At 46.9% G+C, this 22,670-nt stretch overlaps 3 protein-coding genes across 5 annotated transcripts; all 3 read left to right on the top strand.

Annotated features, from left to right (window-relative positions):
* The first annotated feature begins 3,615 nt into the window (after window positions 1-3,615).
* Window positions 3,616-8,353, top strand: slc25a34 (solute carrier family 25 member 34). The gene is made up of 5 exons (XM_066690932.1): window positions 3,616-4,837; window positions 5,269-5,334; window positions 5,516-5,668; window positions 5,882-6,016; window positions 7,337-8,353. Exons 1-5 carry the CDS (start codon window positions 4,370-4,372, stop codon window positions 7,523-7,525), a joined length of 1,011 nt encoding a protein of 336 aa, XP_066547029.1. The 5' UTR covers window positions 3,616-4,369; the 3' UTR covers window positions 7,526-8,353.
* Window positions 8,354-9,727: 1,374 nt separating this feature from the next.
* On the top strand, window positions 9,728-13,195 carry tmem82 (transmembrane protein 82). Its single transcript, XM_066690931.1, has 6 exons — window positions 9,728-10,171; window positions 10,350-10,422; window positions 10,594-10,750; window positions 11,625-12,030; window positions 12,219-12,406; window positions 12,525-13,195. The coding sequence occupies exons 1-6, from the start codon at window positions 10,087-10,089 to the stop codon at window positions 12,627-12,629; spliced, it is 1,014 nt and encodes a 337-aa protein (XP_066547028.1). The 5' UTR covers window positions 9,728-10,086; the 3' UTR covers window positions 12,630-13,195.
* Window positions 13,196-14,892: 1,697 nt separating this feature from the next.
* Window positions 14,893-21,548, top strand: fblim1 (filamin binding LIM protein 1). 3 transcript variants are annotated; one of them, XM_066690724.1, is made up of 9 exons: window positions 14,893-14,921; window positions 15,228-15,355; window positions 17,500-18,042; window positions 19,264-19,406; window positions 19,556-19,667; window positions 20,022-20,191; window positions 20,356-20,534; window positions 20,671-20,791; window positions 21,114-21,548. In XM_066690724.1, exons 3-9 carry the CDS (start codon window positions 17,502-17,504, stop codon window positions 21,225-21,227), a joined length of 1,380 nt encoding a protein of 459 aa, XP_066546821.1. In that variant the 5' UTR covers window positions 14,893-14,921; window positions 15,228-15,355; window positions 17,500-17,501; the 3' UTR covers window positions 21,228-21,548. The 3 variants fall into 3 exon arrangements, with proteins under 3 accessions (XP_066546821.1, XP_066546822.1, XP_066546820.1); XM_066690725.1 differs by lacking the exon at window positions 14,893-14,921 and adding an exon at window positions 15,509-15,648 and having other exon boundaries at window positions 15,161-15,355; XM_066690723.1 differs by lacking the exon at window positions 14,893-14,921 and having other exon boundaries at window positions 15,161-15,355.
* Window positions 21,549-22,670: the final 1,122 nt, after the last annotated feature.

The following is a 22,670-nucleotide window of genomic DNA, read 5'->3' on the forward strand; positions in this document are numbered from 1 at the left end:
TAATCTGCAAATTGTTCTAAATTAATTACAAATACAAAACAGAAAATACTTGAATGCCTAAGTATTGAATGGAGTCCACCTCTGTACAATGAAGGTGTGTCACATGATTTCAGGTTAAATACACCTGTCTGGGAGGTCCCACAGTTGGTTAGTACAATTCCTGAAAAAAACTACATCATGAAGACAAAGGAACATTCAAAGCAAATCCGGAATATGGTTCTTCAAAAGCACCAATCAGGAATAGGATATAAGAACATTTCCAAGGCATTGAATATCCCCCAGAGCACAGTAAAGTCCTGTATTAAGAAATGGAGAGAATATAGCACAACTGAATCTGCATAGATCAGGCCATCATCAAAAACTGAGTATCTGGGTGAGAAGGGCACTAGTCAGGGAGGCCACCAAGAGGCCTATGGCAACTCTAAAAGAGTTAGTCTTCCACAGCTGAGCTGGGAGACACTGTGTAGATAGCCCGGGTGCTTCACAAAAGTGCCCTTTATGGGAGAGTGGCAAAACTAAAGCCATTGTTGAAAAACACATGCCCAAAGGCAAGTGGAGGAAGCTTCTATGGTCTGATGAGACCAAAACAGAAATTTTTGGTCTCAACGCTAACACTGCACACCATCCTGAGAACACCATCCCTATCGTGAAGCATGGTGGTGGCAGCATCATGCTATGGGGATGACTCTCTAGGTCAGGCCTGGAAACCTTGTACAGATAGAGGGCAAGATGGATGCAGCAAAGTACAGATAAATCCTGGAAAAAATCATGCTGAAGTCTGCAAGAGACCTGGGACTTGGGAGAAGATTAATCTTCCAGCAGGGCAATGACCCCAAACATACAGCCAAAGCCACACTGCAGTGGCAAAAAAACAAAAAGGTCAATGTCCTGGAGTGGCCCAGTCAAAGCCCGGACCTCAACCCAATTGAGAATATGTGGAAAAAGTTGAAAATTGCTGTTCACCAAAGGTCCCCATCCAACTTGATGGAGCTTGAGCAATTGTGCAAAGAAGAAGAGTGTCCAGATGTGCAAAGCTGGTAGAGACTTATCCACATAGACTAATGGCTGTAATTGTTGCCAAAGGTGTCTCTACCAAATATAGGGGATGATCATTTATGCATTTAATTATTTTCTGTTTTGTATTTGTAATTAATTTAGAACAATTTGCAGATTATATTTTTCAGTTTGACATTGACATTTTATTATGTAAATTTTTATGTAATTATGTAAATCGTTTTGTTTTTTAATATCAGTTATGACTACTAATACTAATCAAGCCTGACTAAGTGTTTTGATCTATTTTAAAATCTGAGAATATGAATACATACCTACAGCACTGCAACCGAACGCACATTCTCTGTGTCTGGAGTAGTGGTTTCCAAACCTGGTCCTGGAGGGAGAACCCCCTACCCTGATGGGTTTTGTTCCAACTGTGCTCTTAATTACTTAATTTAACCTTTAATTTAACTAATAATTTGCGAGCCGTTCATGCAGGTGATCCGCCGGGACGTCCGGGAGACAGGTTTCCATCTCCCGGGTTCCGGCGGAGAGCAACTGAAAGCCCTGGCCTATATGGACGATGTGGCCGTGGTCTGCACGGACGCGCCGTCCCTGGCCAGGGTTGAGGAACTGCTGGACGGCTTCTGCAGGGCGATGGGGGCCGCTGTCAATAGGGCCAAGAGCGAGGTCTACCTCTCCAGAGCATGGCCTGTCGGCCGGGGCCCACCGACCGTGTTCCCTGTGAAGCCGTCCATCAAGGTTCTGGGGATCACGATCGACGGGACCAACACGGGCACCCGGAGCTGGGAGGAGGCTTTATCTAAAGTCCAAAGAAAGATCCACGGCTGGAGCACAAGGACCTTGACGATGGCCGGTAAGGTGCTGGTCGTAGAGGTCATCCTCTTCCCGATACTCCTCTATGTAGGAATGATCTTCCCCCCAGACAAGGTCGTCGCAAAACTAGTGACCAGAATTATATTTCGGTTTGTCTGGGGGAGCAAAATGGAGAGGCTGAAAAGAGTGCAAATGGTGAAGGGTACCCTGGATGGAGGCAGGGGGGTCCCGGATGTTGTGCGGCTGATAAAGGCGCAGGGGCTGGCCTACGTGGTCAAGAACATCCAGTTTTATGGCATGGTACTTATAAGGGACTATGTCAATCTGGAGGTCCATCAGAGGGGCAAGGAGGAAGCCTTTAAGAACTGGCAGATACAAGATCTGGGGGAGTTCAGGATCCCATGATGGGACCCACCTCCGGGGACGGTCATCCCCCCCGCTGGAGCCCGAGTCCAAGATCTTTTAACCCTTTTATGAATGATTGTTTTTTAAAATGACTTTTAAAAATGAATTTTAACTGTTTTTAAAGATTTAGTTGTTTTTAAAGCACTAGTTGTTTGTTTTTTTTTGGTTAGTTTTGTTCTATTTTTTTTTGTCAAATACATTGACCGTTTGGAATTAATTTTAAATGCATCGGACCGTTTTGGTTTGTTTTTTATTTTATCATTTTAATTGTTTTTTTATTTGTCCGGTGAATTTTCAGTTATTTTCAATGTATTTGACTCTTTTGTTGGTAACATTTTACTTTAATCACGTTTGTTTTGTTTAAGCACATGTTTATTGAAGTTCAGTATTTATTTTACGTTAATCACTAAGATTTTAAGAATTGATTAAAAAAAATAATAATCATGAGTATTACAATTTGAATGAATGTTTTTATTTTTGAAATGTAAAATACTTTTACCAATAAAATAGTAATAATTTGCTTCCATTTGACTTCTTAAATTGTGTAACTGATAAAAGTTAGCTCCTTAATAAGTTCCTTATACAAGTTTATACTGAAAAGCCCTACTGTTTAAAATAAATAATAACAATAATTAAGGTTCAATTAAGTAATTTAGAGCTTGGTTGGAACAAAAAACAGCAGGGTAGAGGAACCACTGGTCTATATGGCGTAACACAGGGTGTATGGAGCCCTGACACTCCAGGCCAGCCCTGCAGGAGTCTGTCAGCAGGTGGTTGCAGAGCTACTGCAGTGTCCCTGCATGTCCAGCCGGGGGAGCTGTGCAGCTCTCGCTCTCACCCTCCACATCCCATCCCTCCACTACTACTATACAGAAAATAAAATCCCCAAACCCCACTAAAATCACAAGAATCTGCAACTCCACAAAAATATAATGTGTACAATAATAATGTCACGCACCCAACACTCAATAAATAAATACCACAACACCTCATCCCATTATAAGTGCAAGTGTGTGTGTGTGTGAGTGTGAACATGAGTGAGAGGGTATGTGCACATGCATGTGAGTGTGCTAGGGTGTGTGTGTTTGCGTGCAAAGATGTGCTTTACCACGCACACAGGAATGCTGCTCATTCAGTTCCTATGACAGATACACACAGACAGACTCGGACACAAACTTGCACACTCATACAGACACAAACTCACACTCGCACACACACAGACAGAAAAACACACTTGAAAAACTCACACAGACACATACACACACAATCACACACTTACATAGACACAAACACCTTTGACCTTTCACCCAGAGCCCAGTCTCTGCAGATAATACATACTCTAAGGGAAGGGGGGGGAGTGGTATTAGTGGGACACACCTGATTGGTTGAGAGCCGGGGTGTGGGGAGGGGTGTTGTTCTTTGGTGGGCGTGGCTTCCCCGGCTGTGGATTCGTGCTGCTGTTCACATGCTGTCTGACCGGAGCGAGGGAGGGAGAGAGTGAGAGAGACAGAGAAAGGATAGGGATAGAGATAGAGTGAGAAATAAAAAACAGCACAGAAGCACAGTAGCTACTACAGCTGGTCTGTTCTTGTTTTTGTTTATATTTTTGTTTTCTAACACAGAGGAGTCTCTGTTGGGTAGAGAGAGAGAGGGGACAGGGGAGCCAGTGGAGCAGGCAGTGCTGTCACTGAGAGAGAGAGAGAGAGAGACTCACACAGCAGCTTTGAAATCCGAGGAAAGTTTACTTTGAACTACAGAACTCTGTCTGTCTCTCCCCTCCCCCGGTTCATTGATCCCAGTCTCTCTCTATCAAAACATCTCAATGATGGGAGGAGGTGGACTGGGCTGGACTGGAGCTTAACTGGAGTATAGAATACTGGTAGCTGATCTGGGCCGAACTGGAACTTACTTGAACTGGACCTCAGGTACACTGGATGGTGCTTCATTGGACTGGACTGGACCACCCTGAGGACAGCAGGAAGCTGTACATTTGGAGACTGGGATGCTACTGGGCTGGACCGGGCTGACTGGATTTCACTGAGCTGAGCTTGTGCTGAGCAGCGAGAGAGAAGGGGAGAGAGATATAGAGAAAGAGAGAGACAGAAAGATAGAGAGAGAGCAAGAGAAAGAGATGGAAGGCAGTTCAGAGATGGGAGCACTGGTCAAATACTCTGCAGATCCTGAACTGATGCCCCCTACCTCCCCCCCCCCCCCATCTCGTCCCCAAGCGCTGTGGCCCCCCCTGGACTTCGTCCTAGGCGCGGGGGCGTGCTGTGGGGCCTGCCTGTTCACCAACCCCCTAGAGGTGGTAAAGACACGGCTGCAGCTGCAGGGGGAGCTGCGCGCTCGGGGCTCGTACCCTCGGCAGTATCGTGGCGTGCTGCAGGCGATCGGGGCCGTGGCACGGGCTGACGGCCTCCTGGGGCTGCAGAAGGGGCTGACAGCTGGCCTGCTGTACCAGGGAGTGATGAACGGCGTCAGGCTGGGCTGCTACTCCTACGCCCAGGCTGCAGGCCTGACTGGGCTACAGGGGGGAAGCCTGCTGGCAGGCGCTGTGGCCGGGGCCTTAGGTGCCTTTGTGGCCAGTCCTGCCTACCTGGTGAGTGAGCCGTGATACACAGCAACAACAGCGCAACATAATGCCACAGCATAGTACAGCACAGTATAGTACAGCATACACTGAATGACTGACACACTGATGGACTGGCTGACTGGCTGATACACTGACAGTCCCAGTGCCCCTAGGAATGGGATAGGGGGGTGAAGTTGGGGACATGTGTCTCTGTCTATTTTTAAAAAAGTGTATGTAGTGTGCAGTGGGCGGGTTGAGCAGTGTTACCTTACACACTGAAGAACTGCACAGTCATTCATAGTACAATCGGGGGGGGGAGTTCAAATGCTTTAACATCATAGGAACCCTGTCTCTCTCATCCTCTTTCCCCCATCCTTCCCTCTCACTCTTTCCCTGCCTGTGTCTGTGTGCTCGGTGTTGTTGTGTACAGGTGTGTAACGCAGTGCTGTGTCTTCCAGGTAAAGACTCACCTGCAGGCTCAGAGTGTAGCGGCCATCGTCGTGGGACACCAGCACAACCACCAGGTGAGGGTGGCAGAGGGAGGGAGAGAAGGAGAGGGATTATAATTTTTAAGTATCCAATTACTGTTTAATGTTTCACCGTTTTTTAATTGTCTTCTCCTTCTCCTCCCTCTCCCTCTCCCCTTCTCTTTACCTCTTCCTCTCATTCTCCCTATCCCACCCCCACCATCTCTCTCTTTCTCAGGGAGTGTCCAGTGCTCTGGGCAGTATATACCGCAGTGGGGGGGTACTGGCCTTGTGGCGGGGCGTGAGTGGCGCCGTGCCCCGGGTCATGGTGGGCTCAGCTGCCCAGCTCGCCACCTTCAGTGCTGCCAAGGACTGGGTCACCTGCCACCAGGTAAGGCACCAGGTGTGCAGTGTGTACATACAGTCTGTATACTCCAGGTGTGTGGTGTGTACAGTCTGTTTACTCCAGGTGTGCGGTGTGTACAGTCTGTATACTCCAGGTGTGCAGTGTGTCTATTAAAGCATTCTGTAATGTAAATATATTGACTACAGATAGAGTCATTTTCAAATGAAAACAGTGTTACACCCCCCGTCTCCTCCACAGTGGTTCATTCCGGACAGCTGGTTGGTTGCCCTGACTGCAGCTATGATCAGCAGTGTTGCTGTGGCAATAGCCATGACGCCCTTTGATGTCATCAGCACGCGACTGTACAACCAGCCAGTGGATGAGCTGGGCAGGGTGAGCCAGGCTGTTTGTTTGCATGTGACAACAGGCAGAGTCTTGTTCTCTTTCATGATTATTATTGTTATTATTATTACTGTTTTGACATATGAAACGTTGTTAGAAACATACTGGCATATACCTTTGTCCATTCCCTATAGTTATCCTTATCCTATATTCTGTAAACTTCATTTTTACATGATATCAGTATTATTCATTACTACAACTAGTACTGCTATTAATAATAAAGCTTATATTATGATTTGGACAATCTCTAACTCCTCCCACAGTTTTTGAGCTACACATACCAAACGTCATACACTGATTCATCTTGATACCTAGTACTTGCTTTTTTAACTGATATGATCAATAATAATGTATTTATAATTGATCACAAAAACAAGAAAAATTGAAAACAGTGGCAGAACATTCAGAAACACTCTTGTGATGTCATATTTTCTATAGCCAATCAGAAGTAAATATTATGTTTCATAGTCAATCAGCAGTGAGGATGTATTATCTGGTAGTGTATCAGTCATTCAGTCATTAAAAAGTGTCAGAAAGGGCAGTAGTGTGTCATTGGGGACAGGGCTATATGGTTGGGGACAGGGCTGTGTCGTTGGGGACAGTGCGTCCTTATCTTTGGCCCATATAGTTTGCCCACTTATTATATTACCACAACACCACTGGTCTGACTGAGTAGCATCTTACACAGGTTATTGAGCTGAGCTTGTGCTCTCAGGTCATCAGCACAAATGACTGACCTACATACACTACTATTACTAAACTACATTTTGTGTATCACTGCTGCTGAGGTACATATACGTATACAGTGCTGACTTACACATAAGCACAGACACTAACCTACCTGCTATTATACTATGACTGCATTGTCACTGAAGCATCACTACTCCAAACCCGACTGACCTGTTTGACTTTACTCATGAGAAAAAACAGCAACAAAACTGACTGCAACACCAAGCGGTCCGCAAGAAGTTTTTTGATGGCGTTATGACACTTTTTGGCTGTCCTGCACCACACTTGTCTGTCTTCTCATTATTGGGCTTGTATTTGCATATTAGAAAGGAGTTATGATGCTGAAACAGTTTAATTAATCCTGGGGGTGTATGAGCAGTTATAATAATAATATTAATAATATGTATTTATAATAATAATAATTGTATATATACTTATACTAACTTACATACTATCATGTATGACTATATCTGCTATTATACTACAGCTACTAACTAACCTACTTACTTTTACATACTATTACAGCTGCTCTCTGACTCTCACCTCTTCTCCCTCTGTCCCTCTTCCTTCCCTCTCTCTCAGGGTCGTATTTACCGCGGTTTCCTGGACTGCTTTGCACGGGTGTGCAGGGCAGAGGGGCCACTGGGCCTATACAAGGGCCTGGGCCCAGCCTTCTTGCGGCTGGGCCCCCACACTGTACTCAGCATGCTGTTCTGGGACCTGCTGCGCCAGCGAGCTTTTTTATATCAGTGTGGTGAGGGGCAGAGCTGAGCACTTGATACAGACTGGAGATGGTGTTGGGGGGAGGAGCCACATAGTGCAAATGCCCAGGGATTGGCCTAGAGACTCAAGGGTGGGGGGTGTTGAAACAAATAGGTGGGGTTTGATGTTCATGTAATTGGGAGTATGGGGTTTTACAGCAATGGAAAGGGTGTGATTAATCTCTGTAGAGGGATTGGTCGAGGGGAGGGGCAATGTTTATGAGTGGCATGGTTTGTGATAGTGGTAAGGGAGTTGGAGATGGAACAGAGGAGAGTGTGTGGTTAACCATTGCCAGGGAAGGGGCGTGGTTTACACAGGCGTGGTTTACCAGAGCGGTCATCGGGGCTCAGAGACACTGTACGAGTGGAGGATGCTCAGGGTTGGCAATCATTACTGTTGTTCTTCCTTAACAATATAGAGCAGGGGTCAGAGGTCACACCTTAATTCTTCCCTTGATATTGACTGGGAAGAAGATATAGTGTAGAGCAGTGCATCAGACTGTAGTGTAGTGCACTGAACACAACACAACACACCACCACCAGCTGAATAATACTTATAATTCATAATAATAATAACCAGGGATCAGAAAGAAGCTTTTCCTAGTCTTTACAGAGCGGTGCTGTAAAGGGTGACCTATGACCCTATAACCTATGACACACAAACACAAACAGATATACAGACAGACACACTAGTGGACTGCGGCGGGGGGGGGGGGGGGTTTAAGACTCTGCAAAATACTGAGTTAACACTGGGCTTTAATAAGCTTTTTTGGTTTATTACATTTATGTTGGAAAATAATGATAACTATATTTATATATGTGTATATGTCATTTTTTTATAAATAAAAAAGAGTAACTAGAATGTAAAGTACCTGAAGATATATTATCTGCAGTACTATTTTCATGCTATATTACTGGATATGTATAATTGTATGGTAGTAAGCAGGTTAATATCAGTGATAATTTGTAATCGAAGTACAGTAGTAGTCTAATTTAGGTTAGGAGTGGTGTGCATCAGGAATAGTGTGTAAAAGTATATCGGTTAGTATCTGTAGTATAATAGCAGATATGTTAATGAGAGTATGAAGTAGTATTATTATTGTTATTATTATATCAAATCTAAGTTCTGGGATTCTCAGATAAAACAACACACTGTGAAAAACAAACGACTGTCATTAGAACAACAAATTTCACACAGGACCATGGGCAAAACGGGACACTTTTGTCCCCTGCAAGAGTAAAGGTTAGTGTGGTGTACTGTGGTAAAAACACAGTAAAGTGTAGTGTTCTGTGGCATGTTAAAACATGGCAAAATCATGGTAATAATATGGTGGTGAAGTACAGTCTACCACATCTTCAAATATAATAAGGTGTAATGCTGTGTAGCATGGTAAAATATGGTAAAGTATACTATACACATGAACACACTGACCATATGGGTCAAAGACTGCACTCTTGTCCCCTTGGACCCTTATAACACTTTAATGAATAACAGACTGATATCTAGTATCTCACATGTAATACATTGTAGCCTACATTGTGTTTATTATTATTATTATTATGATGATGATGATTATTATTATTATTAACTAAAAAGTTTACGGAATATAGGATGAGGTCAATTACAGGGAATGGACAAAGGTAGGTTTCTAACTAAGTTTCGTATGGCAAAAGCTGTAATATTTCTAGTAAATAAATACATGCATTAATAAATACATAAATAATAAAGATCTTGAAAGAGAACAAGAGTCTGCATGTTCCCACAACAGTGTCTTTAAAAAAAAACTGGTTCATGTCACACTGAATCATACTGAATTACAGACAAACTGACACTGACACAGAGATAGACAAGGAAATAACCAGCCGCTCTTCGACGTGGTAGTGCATCCCTTCGTCCACACGGGGGCGATGATACTACACTAGCATCATGTACATAGCAGAAGAAAAGATGCAGAACTCATAAACTCTACGTATTAATGAGACGGAGAGAGAGCGCCACATGTTTAGCCATTGCTGTGTATGTGCCTATAAGCCAATACTATATTCCACGTCTCTGTCCCTGGTTGTTAAAGGGATACAAATCAGCTGGCACGGTTCAAAGCTCGCACAGTACTGCCATCGCTGACACGCCCCTCCGCCCCCACACCCCCGGCTCTCTCCGCGCAATGCACGCTTTCCTCGGTCCCTCGACCCTGTCTCAGACCAGCAGCTGGGCAGGGACGACCAGCGATGCATGAATCCAGCACGAAAGACCACAACTGTCCCCACATGCACGCTGTCTGTCCATATATGTCCAACTGCCCCCCCCCCCCAACCGCGCCTGTCTCTCGCACAGTCTCTCTCCCGACCTTTGGACCTCCAGCAGACAGGGAGAGGCAGAGAGAGACGCACACAGAGACCAGGGCCGGCTTTGCACTTAAAACAGCGTATACCTGTGTGACACCAATTGGGTGGTTGTTGTAAAGTTGTCTGCAGTTTATGCTCTCACTCTGATATCTGTTTAGTTGTATATATCTTGGGGGGGGGGACGACGCTGAAACGCCTGTGTTTTGCTCATCCCCAAACCCCGGCATGCTGTCCTTCCTGCGCTCCTGGCTGCCCGGGGTCCCCGGCTTGTGGCCGCTCTCTGCAAACCCGCTGGACTGTCTGCTGCAAGGTAAACTAGAAGAATAATATATGAATTAAACGTTGTAGCTGTTCTTGTTGTGTGTGCACTCATGCCTGTGTAGTTGTGCTAGGTGTGTACGTGCCTGTGAGTCACTGTGTATTTGCATCTGTATAGCTGTATATTTTGGTGGTGATGCTGTGTGTGTGTGTGTGTGTGTGTCTGGCAGGGCTGGTGGCGTCCTGTGGGATCTCCGTGCTGTGCAACCTGATGAGGATCCATCTGTACATTGGGGGCTGTAGGTGAGTCTGATGACTTATTACAGTGTGTGCTACTCCGATACTGATGTGTGTGAGTGAGTGTGTGTGTGTGTCTGTCTGACAGTGAGAGAGGGAAGAATGTGTGTGCGCCTTTGGAGGGGAGTCCAGTTTACCTGTATCTGTTATTGCATTGTCTCAGTGTGTGTGTTGCAGTGCGGTGCGCGGCGGGCTGCGGGGGGGCGGGCTGCTGGACTGGGCTGTGCTGTGGGTGCTGACTGGGCTGCTGGCGCTGGTGGGCCCACGGGTTGCTGCCCTGCTGGTGCTGGAGTTCTCCCTCAGGGCCGTCTCCGCCCGAGTCGCTGGGCAGCAGGTAAGAGGGAGGATGGGGAGAGAGACGGGATTGAAGTATAGAAAGAGAGAGGGACACACGTGTAGTGGTTTCGGTAAATCCCAGGATACACCGACGAAGTAGTAACAAGTTTATAAAACATAAATACAGGCTAACTAGGAGCCCTCCTCTCTCTTGAAGTGAAGAACAGAACTAGGGATGTGCATTTGGACAAGTCTTTTTGTATCTTCAGATAGACAATGGGTTACAATCTTATCTATCTATCTCATTCAGCTTCAGTTACACAAAACAGTTTAATAATAATTAACAGACCTGAGTTTATTTCTGTTGTTTGATGAGTTGATTGGTGATGGTCAGCATTCTTCAGGCAGCAGATGTTATCAAATGCATTGTTTTAAGTCCTTAATCAAATACCTGTGCCCCAAAACACACAATCTCCATACTGTTTGACTGTTCCAGCTGATTGAATATCTGAATATATGAAGGAAGTGGCTGAATGAATTAACTGAAAAGTAATAGCTGATTGAATAATTCTAAAGATAGTACAGATTGAAATAATCAAAAGACAATGCTTGATTGAAGTAACCTCTTAGACAGAAATGCACTAAGAACTAATAATGAAAGTAGTCCCCAGAACAGAGTAAATACAGACTAATGATTGCTTTATAGACCAACATGAAACCATTAATAATATAAAGAAAATAATACAATAACATTTTCCCACTACACACACACACACACACACACACAGACTCACACAGAGAGAGATGGACAGTGAGAGAGGTGGACACACAGAGAGAGAGACTGAGAGATGCATGCAAAAGACACATTTATCAGCTGCCAAAGATAAACTAACGCCCCTACAGCAGCAGTACTGACCGTGTGCTCTGGGCAGGGTCCTGGGGGGCAGCTCCTGGTTCAGTGCCAGTTCTCGCTGGGCTGCGCGCTGACCTGCAGCCTGAGCTTCCTGCAGGAGGGGGCGGCGCAGCGGACCCTGGGGCTGGTGTTGGCAGCGGGGCTGGCGGGACTGCTGTCCTGGTGTGCACAGTCGGCCTGGCGCCACGTGGGGGTACTGTACCCCCTGCACAGCTCCCAGCGCTACTGCGGGCTGTGCCTGACCCTGCTGTCCCACGGCTGCTCCCTGCCCCGCCTGCTGCGCCGGGCCCTGAGCCTCTGCTTCCTGGTGGCCGACATCGCTGCAGTCGCCCTCGTCAACCGCGACTTCCTGTCCACCGGAGACGCCCTGCGCTTCTGGACGCCCCTCACCATCTGCTACACCCTGCTGGTGGTGTACATGCAGGGTAAGAGGGGATTTGTGAGGGAGAGGGAGTGTAGGGAGGAATGGAGGGATGGTTGAGAGAGGAGAACGGAGAGGGAATGGGACTAGAGAAGAGTGCAGGATGGGCAGTGGACTGGAGCTGATGTGCATCTGGGATATTCCCTGTCATAACTAACTACCCTTTCTATCCCTCTGCCACCCCCGACTCAGAGGAGCAGCAGCAGCGGCCCGGAGAGGGGGTGGTTTTCCGTACAGCAGGGGTGCGTCTGGGGGGACTGCTGGTGCTGATGCTGACCGTGGGCCGCTGGACAGACGTGCTGGACATCGGTGTGTGCCTGCTGGGCGAGGCCTGCTGCCTGCTGACCGCTGGGGACATGCTGTCTGCTCTCCGTGCACAGGTCAGAGGGGTCAGCGAGAGGGCAGAGGGCACGTAGGTCTGTGTCCGTCTACTTGTCTCATCTCTATGAGTGTCTGACTGTCAGTGTCTCTCTGTGTGTTTGAATGTCTGTTCTGCAGGACATTGATGACCCCCCCTACAGGTCGTCTGTGGGCCGACAGAGGGAGGCCAAACGATGGCAAGGTCATGAGGAGGTCACACAGCCACGCAGGAAAGACCTGTAGCCCCGCCCCCTCACACACTGTGATGTCACACCGGAGAGGAGACTGTGTAACCCTGCTGGCTCCCACACTGACCATATAGACACCCAATCTTTCATACACACACACACACACACACACACACACACACTGAGACACTCACTGACACTAGGACATGGCCGAATCGGTTGGCGAGAGGAGTTGGGCTGCATGGCTGGAGACTCGGCCTGCTTTTTTCTAATGGGTGACACTTGATTCTGTGTTAAGATCTTCCAGCTCCTGTCACTCCAACTGTAACCTCAACACAGAGAGAGAGAGAGGGGGGGGGGCAGAGCGATAGATAGAGTGAAAGTGTAAAGGGGAGAGAAAGTGAAGGAGGGAGAAGACAGGACTCCACTCCAGAATGATGACAGTTCACAGGGCTGTATGGTTTTGCAGTCCCGGTCTTGGCCAGCCGGGGGCTCCAGATCCCCATGTCCTCGGGGAAGCACTGTGTGGCTCTAGGGACTTGGCTGGATCTCAGGGGCTGGTCTTGGTTGCTTTTGTTTTGTGGTTGTTTTTTTTTATTATATGAGTATTATTTTCTCCCACTGTGTTGTGTATTATTGTGTCAGTGTTTGTGTGTGTGTCGGTACTTTGTGTCAGTGTGTCTGCATTGCCTCAGGCCTGTAACACTGTGTCTTTACAGTCAGTGTCAGTGTGCGCACAGTGTGTACATATATTCTGGCAGTGTGTCTATACAGCACATAGATGTCTCTATAGTGTGTCTGTAAGATGTTAGTGTGTCCATACAGTGCATCAATGTGTCTGAACACAGCACGTGTACGTACAATGTGTCAATATGTCTGTAAAGTGTGTCTGTCAAGTGTGTTAGAACTACTACGTGCTGTTGCTTCTCCTGCTATTGCGATGGAGTGCAGTGTGTCAGTGTGGCACTCCGCTTGTACAGATTTGGAGACTGAAAGAGAAAGAGAGTGTAGAGGAATGAGGAAGAGGGGGAGGGAACCAGGGGATGATCGAGAAAGAGAACCCAACAAAACAACAACACTAACAAAACTGACACGCAACAGACAGCTGCAAACATACAGGACGTATTCACACACTGCAAATAAAAAACAAACGCACTGGACTGTCATATAGGAGTTTGCATGTACAGTTTTGCCTCTGCATCTCCTACTTGCTCCCTCTCTCTTCATCTCCCTTTCCATCTCTCCCTCTTTCCATCCCTCACACGGCTCCTGGCAGTGTGGCCCCTCCTCTTAGCTCTATGATTGAGAGACGAGGTGACCTTCTGACCCCCTGGCTGGGGAGAGGGTGATGTCATCATGGGCAAGCTCCATCTCGCTACGGCACATTCCAACACAGCGCTGAGAACACACCCCCCCCATTGCAGTGTGTGTGTGTGTGATGTCTCTGTCTAGACTGGAGTATATGAACTACACACTGCACACCTGTAGTATACAGACTACACACTGCACACCTGGAATATAAAGACTACACACTGCACACCTGGAACATACAGACTACACACTGCACACCTGGAGTATAAAGACTACACACTGCACACCTGGAACATACAGACTACACACTGCACACCTGGAGTATACAGATGTACACATTGTGTGTGTGTGCAGGTGAAGTCTCTCATTTTTAGATTAGATTAGATCAACTTTATTATCCCAGAGGGGAAAGTGTTTCTGCAGAAAGTGTGCCTACATAAAAACACATACTGACATAGTACACAAGACAAATAGAAGTATTACAATACATACAAAAATATAAAGTGACATGTCAGTCTCATTTTAGTCATGTAAACAATAGCAAAATAATATAGTTAAAACAGTTGTCAGTGTGTGTGTGTGTAGCTGAAGTTGTCTCTTTGCTGTAAGTGTGCCGTGCCAGGAGAGAGTTTGTCACTACCCCACTCAGCTCTATAATCTATAATTCACAGTGCACCTCTCCTGCTATTGTCAAGGGCCATGAAATAACAATACCACAAGCACCACTACTACTAATAATAATGCTGTTGAGCTTTTTCCACATTAACTGAGACACAACAGAGACCAGAGAGAGCTGACAGCAGGGCTGCCCAGGGGGGTGGGGGAGGGGAGAGAGAGGGGAGGCTGCAAAGTGAGAGAAAGAGAAGGAGGGAATAGGTGAGGGGGGGCTGGGCTTGGGGAGTTTGGGAAAGAGAGAGAGGGAAGAAGCCAGAGAGGGAGGGAGAGAGAGGTGGGGGCAGGTATTGGAGTCACATCCTGTTGCATTGCTCAGAGAGAGGGAGGAGATGGGGGGCAGGGGCTGTCTGGACATGTGAGAGTGAGTGTGGGTGTGTGTGTGTTTGTGAGTGAGTGAGTAAGTGTGTGTCAGTGTGAGAGAGTGAGTGTGTGTGTGTTGTGTGAGAGGGAGTGAGTGTGTGTGTCAGTCTTTTGCAGCACACAGCCTGAGCCACTAACTGTTCACCTTTTACGGTTGAGAAAAAGCTGGTGTCACTGGGGGGGAGGGAGAGAGAGAAAGGGAGGAGGAGAAGAGGGGAGATGGGGGAGGGTGGGAGGGACAGAGTGAAGTGTTGCAGGAAAAGGAGTGGCCTTTCCAGCGAGCTGATAGTGTTCTCGGTCTCGGCAGCGGCTCTCTGGGACAGAGGAACACTGAGGAACAGCTGCTGCACAGACACCACAGACTCCAGGGGACCGAGAGAGAGAGAGAGACAGAGAGAGAGCGGCAGAGCAGCGATTCTCACACCTTGTCCTCAGGTGAGCTCTGCCGAGTCCCGGTGGAAGCAATTTGTCCAGGAGAAGATTTTAAAGAGCAGAGCATCTGATACCAAACAAAAGACATAAACCCCACACAACACACACACACAGACCATTGCTCTTAGTTATAGCTCTTCTTCCACCTCTATGAAGCTCCAGGGCTGGTCCAGGGCACTGTGGGGCAGTGCTGAGGCGAGCCTCTGTACAGAGAGATGACCAGGCAGCTTCACAGCACGAGCGGCATGAGTTATACAGACAGCAGAGTACAGAGCAGGGCAGCTGTGTAGTGAAAGGTGGGCAGGATTCTGTGTGTGTGTTGTGCAGTATATACAGTCTGTGTGAGTTGTACAGTGTATGCAGTGTGTGTGTGTGTGTGTGTGTGTGTGTTGTACAGTGTATGCAGTCTGTGTGTGTGTGTTTGTGAGGTATACAGTGTGTGTATGTGTGTTGTACAGTGTATACAATGTGTGTGTTGTGCATTGTATACTGTCTGTGTGAGTTGTACAGTGTATACAGTGTGTGTGTGTTGTACAGTGTATGCAGGGTGTTTGTGAGGTATACAGTGTGTGCGTGTTATACAGTGTATACAGTGTGTGTGTGTTGTACAGTGTATGCAGTGTGTGTGTGTGTTGTACAGTGTATGCAGTGTGTGTGCGTTGTACAGTGTATACAGTCTGTGTGTGTGTGTGTTTGTGAGGTATAGTGTGTGTGTGTGCGTTGTACAGTGTATACAGTGTGTGTGTTTGTGAGGTATACAGTGTGTGTGTGTGTGTGTTGTACAGTGTATGCAGTGCGTGTTTGTGAGGTATAGTGTGTGTGTGTGCGTTGTACAGTGTATGCAGTGCGTGTTTGTGAGGTATAGTGTGTGTGTGCGTTGTACAGTGTATATGGTGTGTGTGTTGTACAGTGTATACAGTGTGTGTGTTTGTGAGGTATACAGTGTGTGTGTGTTGTACAGTGTGTACAGTGTGTGTGTGTTAGAGAGAGAGAGAGTGAGTGACTGTGTGTGAGTGTCAGTGTGTGAGTGTCGGAGTGTCTCAGGACGTGAACTGGCATCTGGCTCTCTGCCTGTTCACTGTCTGCAGCCCAGGGTCAGACTGTCAGACACAACTATATCTGCTGCACACTGCTGCACGGTACAGGCCTGTTCCTGGAGAGCTGCAGTACAAGAGCTGTACCACATTGTATGACACTGTACCACACTGAATGACACTATATTACACTGTACTGCACTGTATGACACTGTACCACTGTACTGTGAGTGTGTGTGTGTGAGTGTGAGAGTTTGGCTTATCTACAGACACACAGTGAGTTTGCAGGGAGTTGCTGCTCAGTATTGACTGACTGGGAGTTCCCCATTGCAGCGGAACTCCTATCAGTGTGTATACGTACACACACATATATATTTTACAACTGTAAAACAATGCACTTTTTTCTGGTGTCTTTTTTCACAGATTTAACTTAAATCTTGTCTGTTTTTCCAGATTTAGTAAATATTTAAGCCATTTTTCTACATTTATAAACATTTCAAATTTTAAAATAAATACTTAAAGAAATCTCCGTTTATATAAATATTTGCTGTTTGAAGTTGACGTACACCAGACTCATTTGCATAACCCCCTAGATTAAACTTTTAGATTTAACATTCAGATTTAGATTTTACATTTAGATTTAATTGAAACATTTATTAAAAAGTTAAATATGTATGTTTGTGGGTCACAGGATTTAAGTTGAATATTTATTTCAAAGTTACATGTTTAATTTAATTAAGCCCAGATTTAGGATTTATTTAAATATTTAGTCAAACAGCAAATATTTATTTTTCAACATGCAGATTGAAATTTAAACACTCATGTACACACACACACTGATATTGTATCATTCAGCTCTGACATCATTGTGTGAATGTGTGTGAATGTGTATGTGTGAGTATGGAGTGTATTTTGTGAAATATGGGTGAGAACACGCCAAAACACACAGAGCAGTGTACTGTAACAGGGGTGTGTCATGTTGGTTGTCTGCAGGCAGGGCTGAGCTATTGTGTTGTAGTTGTTGTTGTTGTTATTGTGTGTGCGATACTTTCAGTACTGTGTGTTCGTGGTGTTGATAATGAGGTTTTAATTGTGTGTCCGTGTGTGTTGCAGTAATGATGGCAGCCCAGACGCCCCAGAAGAGGATGGTGTCATCTGTGTTCATCACACTGGCGACTCCCTCCCGTGCCACGCCCCGCACACCCACTGGCACACAGCCTGGCAAACCAGTAGGCACACTGACTGGCACACAGACTGGCCAACCAGCAGGCACACTGACTGGCACACAGACTGGCCAACCAGCAGGCAAACTGACTGGCACACAGACTGGCCAACCAGTAGGCACACTGACTGGCACACAGACTGGCCAACCAGCAGGCACACTGACTGGCACACAGACTGGCCAACCAGCAGGCACACTGACTGGCACACAGACTGGCCAACCAGCAGGCACACTGACTGGCACACAGACGGGCAAACAAGCAGGCACACTGACTGGCATCAATTCCAAGTACACCAGACTCAATGCCACCACGCCCTCCAGCCCTGGTGCAGTGCCCCAGCCTCCCCCCATCACCACTGGCCTCACCAGGAAACTACCACCCCCACCCCCCTCTGCCAATGGACAGCCAACAGCAGGAGATAACTGCACTGATGGTGAGTGGGGTGTGTTAGGGAGGTGGAGTAGTGAGGCTCTGTATTGCTGTGTTTGTGCATGCTCTGTTTTATGCGTGGTTTTGTGTAGGTAAAGGTTAATTGAGATGCTTCTAAAGTGCAGGAAAACACAAAATATAAGCAGCAGGACAACCTATCACTGACTGACTACAATCACTATCATCATCATTATCATAATAACTAGAATTTAAAGTATCTGTAGATACTTTGCATGGGACAGTAATTTGTTTGCTATTTTACTGGAAATGTATTATTTTAATGGTAGCATGCAGGTTAATATCAGTGATAGTTTGTTATTTAAATAGTAGTATAATTTAGGTTAGGAGTCGTGTGCATTATAAACAGCGTGTAAAGGTAAGTAGGTTCGTAGATGTAGAATAATTGCAGGTGTGTTCATGTTCATGATAGTATGTAAGTTGGTATAAGAATGTATAATTATTATTAATAAGATAATAGTTTTTAATAATAATGATGGACATACTATTCCTGATGCATATAACTCCTAATCTAAATTTTACAGTACTACTACTACTTTGATTGAAACTATCACCTGCTCATACTACCACACAATAATGCATATCCCACTATATATCATGCAGAAAATATTTTCACATGCAGACAGAGTATCTGCAGAGACTTTCAATTCTAGTTGTTTAATAATACAGGAATGTGCTTGAATACCTGTAAATCCTTACTGTTAATTGGCTTTTGAACATAATACATCACAATTCGCTCTGCTTGTTGTCAATGGCATGTTTGCATTTATAATTGATAGATTATAAATCAATAATTATTGATCATATAGTGTCACAGTATTAGAGTGTAACACTGATTGACAAAGCAGCGTATTATATAGAATGTGAATCACAATATGAAGTTTGGTATGTGTAGCGCAAGAACGGAAGAGGAGTTAGTGATTCTCATATCATAATAATAATCATAATACTAATTATAAAGGCACTTGCAAGGGAACAAAACTATGTTGTCATATAATAATAGTAATAACTGACATATCTCCCCATCTCCACCTTTCCCTCTCTTTCTCCTTACTCTCCCTGTCTATTTCTTCTCTACTACCTCTCCCGCTCTCTCTAACCCTCCCCTCTTGCTTTTTGCCCTCTCTCCTCTCTCCTCCCTCCTCTCCCTCTCTGGTCTCTCCTCCCTCCTCTCTCCTCTCTTTTCCTCACTGCTCTCTGCTGTCAGACCTGCCACCCCCGCCCCCTCCTGAGGAAGCAACCCTGACCCAGCACTCCACACCACCCCCGCCCCCGCCTTCCCTGTACACCCCAGTGCCTCCTGTCTCCAGCGCAGAGATGCTGCACAGTCCACCGGCCCCCCAACTGCAGGTAGGAGAACAGAGAAACGGAACACTGACACTGAATGGAGTCTCTGTAAACATTTAGGTGGACCTGCTGTTGCAGCCCTCTGTTTTAAGGTTTGTACTTTGTCTAATATGTATTTGTATATCAATGCTGCCCTCTTGTGGCCATTGCAGGGTGGTGTGGTCGGGAGTCAGCATGGACAGGGAGCTCCCCCTGGTGGTGACAAGCAGGTGTTGCAAGGCCAGCAGCACATCCAATCAGAACTGCTGGACTGTGAGAGCAAAGGTACAGAAAGAGAGAGAAAGGGGGAAGAACAGAGGGATGGGGGTGAACGAGGAATATACACTCTACACACTGCACACCTGGAGTATATAGAGGGCAGAGTGGAAGAAAAATGAACAAGAGAATGATGGTGAAAGAGTGAGAGGTTCAACAATTCTCTGTGATATATTGTAATAATTGGATAAGGGTGTCTGCTAAGAAATCGAGTCATAAAAAGACATCCTGAAATTGAACTGACAATAAAACAGTTCAAAACAAAACACAACACACACTCACAGACACATGACCATATATCCATGTAAGTATATGTATTTTGTTGTGCATCTCTCACTGTTTCCCTCTCTCTCTTGCTTCCAGAGCTCTGTGGTTTTTGCCGTAAGTCAGTGCCGCTTGCTTCCCCAGCGATCGAGGCGATGAACAGGACGTACCACCCTGCCTGCTTCCTGTGCCGCCAATGTCGCCACCCGCTGGCTGGGGAGCTGTACTACAACAAGGCCGGGACCCCACTGTGCGAGCCCTGCTACCAGGTACACTGACACACTGACATAATGGGACACTGTAAAACGGTGACATTGACACACTGCGTTTGTATGTGTATGTGTTTGTGCATTTGTGTGTGCGTTTGTATGTGTGTGATTGTGGGGCTCAGGCTGCCCTGCTGTGTCTCAGTGCTCTCTTGCTCCCCCTGCAGGCCACGCTGGAGCAGTGCGGGCGCTGTGGGCAGGTGATCCAGGACCAAGTGATCAGGGCCCTGGACAAGGCCTTCCACCCTGCTTGCTTCACCTGTGTTGTGTGCAGCCAGCCAATCGGAGCCGAGCGATTCGCAGTGGACGACAACAACGAACTTCACTGCTTGCTTGACTACTACAGGTACCAAACCCCCCCTAAACACCACACACCCGGATATACATCACATCCCATATGAACATACTGTACACTGTTACTGTGCTGCACAGTCGGCCAGGCACCTGCTTATTGCCTCCCTCATCTCTCTCTCTCTGTGCAGGAGGTTTGCATCTCGCTGCTGTGTGTGTGAACAGCTGATCATCCCAGCACCGGATGGCCGGGACTTGTACACTGTGGAGTGTCTGGGCCGCAGCTTCCATGAGGCCTGCTACTGCTGCCAGGTACCGCAGAGCCCTTTCGCTGTGCACTGCACTGCATACTGCACACACTGCACTACATATTGCACACTGCTACCACTACCATGTTCCACAGAGCCCACTCATTGCAAACTACACTGTTGACATTGTACAACCTCATTGTACACTCATTTACTGCACTGCACACACCCCACTGCACGGTACACACTCCACTGCACTGTACACACTGCCCTGCACACACACCCCACTACAATGCATACACCCACTGCACACACTGCACTGTACTCACCCCGCTCAACACATGATACACCCATTGATTAATTTCCTCTGCCTGTCTGTGTCTCAGGTGTGTGGCGTGCAATTGTCTCCGGAGCCGACTGATCAGGGCTGCTTCCCCCTGGACGACCGCATCCTCTGCAAGCCCTGCCACATCAACCTGGCCCAGCAGAGCACCCCCTGACCCCTGTGTGACCCCACTTGTGACCTGACCCCTGTACGACCTCTCCCTGACCTGACAGCCACACTCCAGTACCCCCACTGCACTGCCCTTTGACCTCTGACCCCTCCGCCCCTGACCTTCTTCTTGGGCTTTGCTATTATTATTTTTTATTTCTCAGATTTATAATTAATAAGGGACCACTGAATGTTCTCAGTCATTGGAGCACCTGGGTGTTTTATTGTAACTGACCTTTTTTATATTGTATACATATCCTTCTCTCTCTGTCTGTTTGTTTCTCATCTTTATTTATTCTCATTAATCAATAAAATATTTTCAAACACACACTTGGTTCTGTGTCTTTTTCACTACACGTTTCCTCACAAAACAAATCAAGGTCCAGATGTATTCATTCAGAAAGGGAGATCAGACCTGAGAGAGTGAGGGGGAGAGAGGAGAGAGACAGAGATAGAGATAGAGATAGAGAAGAAAGGACGAGGACAGGAACGCTCCACACTGTTCTGCCTTTGTGTTTTGCAGGTTTATTTATTGATCCTCCTCACAGTACTTCCTAATGATCAATGAATGACCAATCCCACAACGATGAGGTTGGGTGCAGTTCCCATCACAGTCCCCAGACGGAGCCATTTACCCACATTTTACACCTCTTGTTCCTGTAGTTTTTAAGGCAGGATCTGTGTTCATTCATGTGAGGAGGAGTATGAATTGATAACACAAATGTTATGATGTAGTACTGCAGTAGTGCTCTCGTAAACATTAAAGCTCAGCTCAGTCTCCACAATCACAGCCCCCTCCTCTTCTTTTCACTCCTGTTAGTTTGTGAGTCTTAGTGTCAGTCCTCTGTCTCCTAGGTGTGTCTGAGGGTCGCGACTTTCTGTCTGCCTCCTCCCTTGCCACGCCGCGCCTCTTCTGCAGAGCCCTGGTCGTCGCCGCCCCCTTGTCCCCTCCCGCCGCCGTCCACATCATCCCGGCCTCGCGCAGCCGCCGCTTCACCGTCTCCTTAGAGATGCACACGGCGGCGGTGGCGTTGAATTGGGCGGCCAGTTGCGTGCTGGTCTGCCAACGGTCGGCCACACAGCGCCGCACGATCTGCCGGTCCTGCTGCCGGCTGGTCTTCCTCTTGCGCCCGCGCCCCCGCTTGTTGACGCAGCTGCCTGTCTGACGGTAGCGGCTCAAGGTGGTCTGCACGCCGTTGTGCGACACGTTGACCTGCCGTGCGATGGCCCGGCCCGACAGGCCCTGCTGGTGCAGAGACACGATCGCCAGCCGGTCCTCGTACTTGATCTCCTTCCTAGGAGCCATCTGTAAGACCCCAGTCCCTCCTCCTCTCCCTGCACCAGGACAACACTCCAACGCTTGTGGTCCAGGGGCTCTAAGATAGGGGTGCCAGTTGAGTCTTGAGTCTTTGCTGTGCTATAGTTGTTGTTTCTGTGGCGTTGCTGTTGA

This window comes from Amia ocellicauda, chromosome 18, assembly GCF_036373705.1.
Source record: "Amia ocellicauda isolate fAmiCal2 chromosome 18, fAmiCal2.hap1, whole genome shotgun sequence".
NCBI lineage: Eukaryota > Metazoa > Chordata > Actinopteri > Amiiformes > Amiidae > Amia > Amia ocellicauda.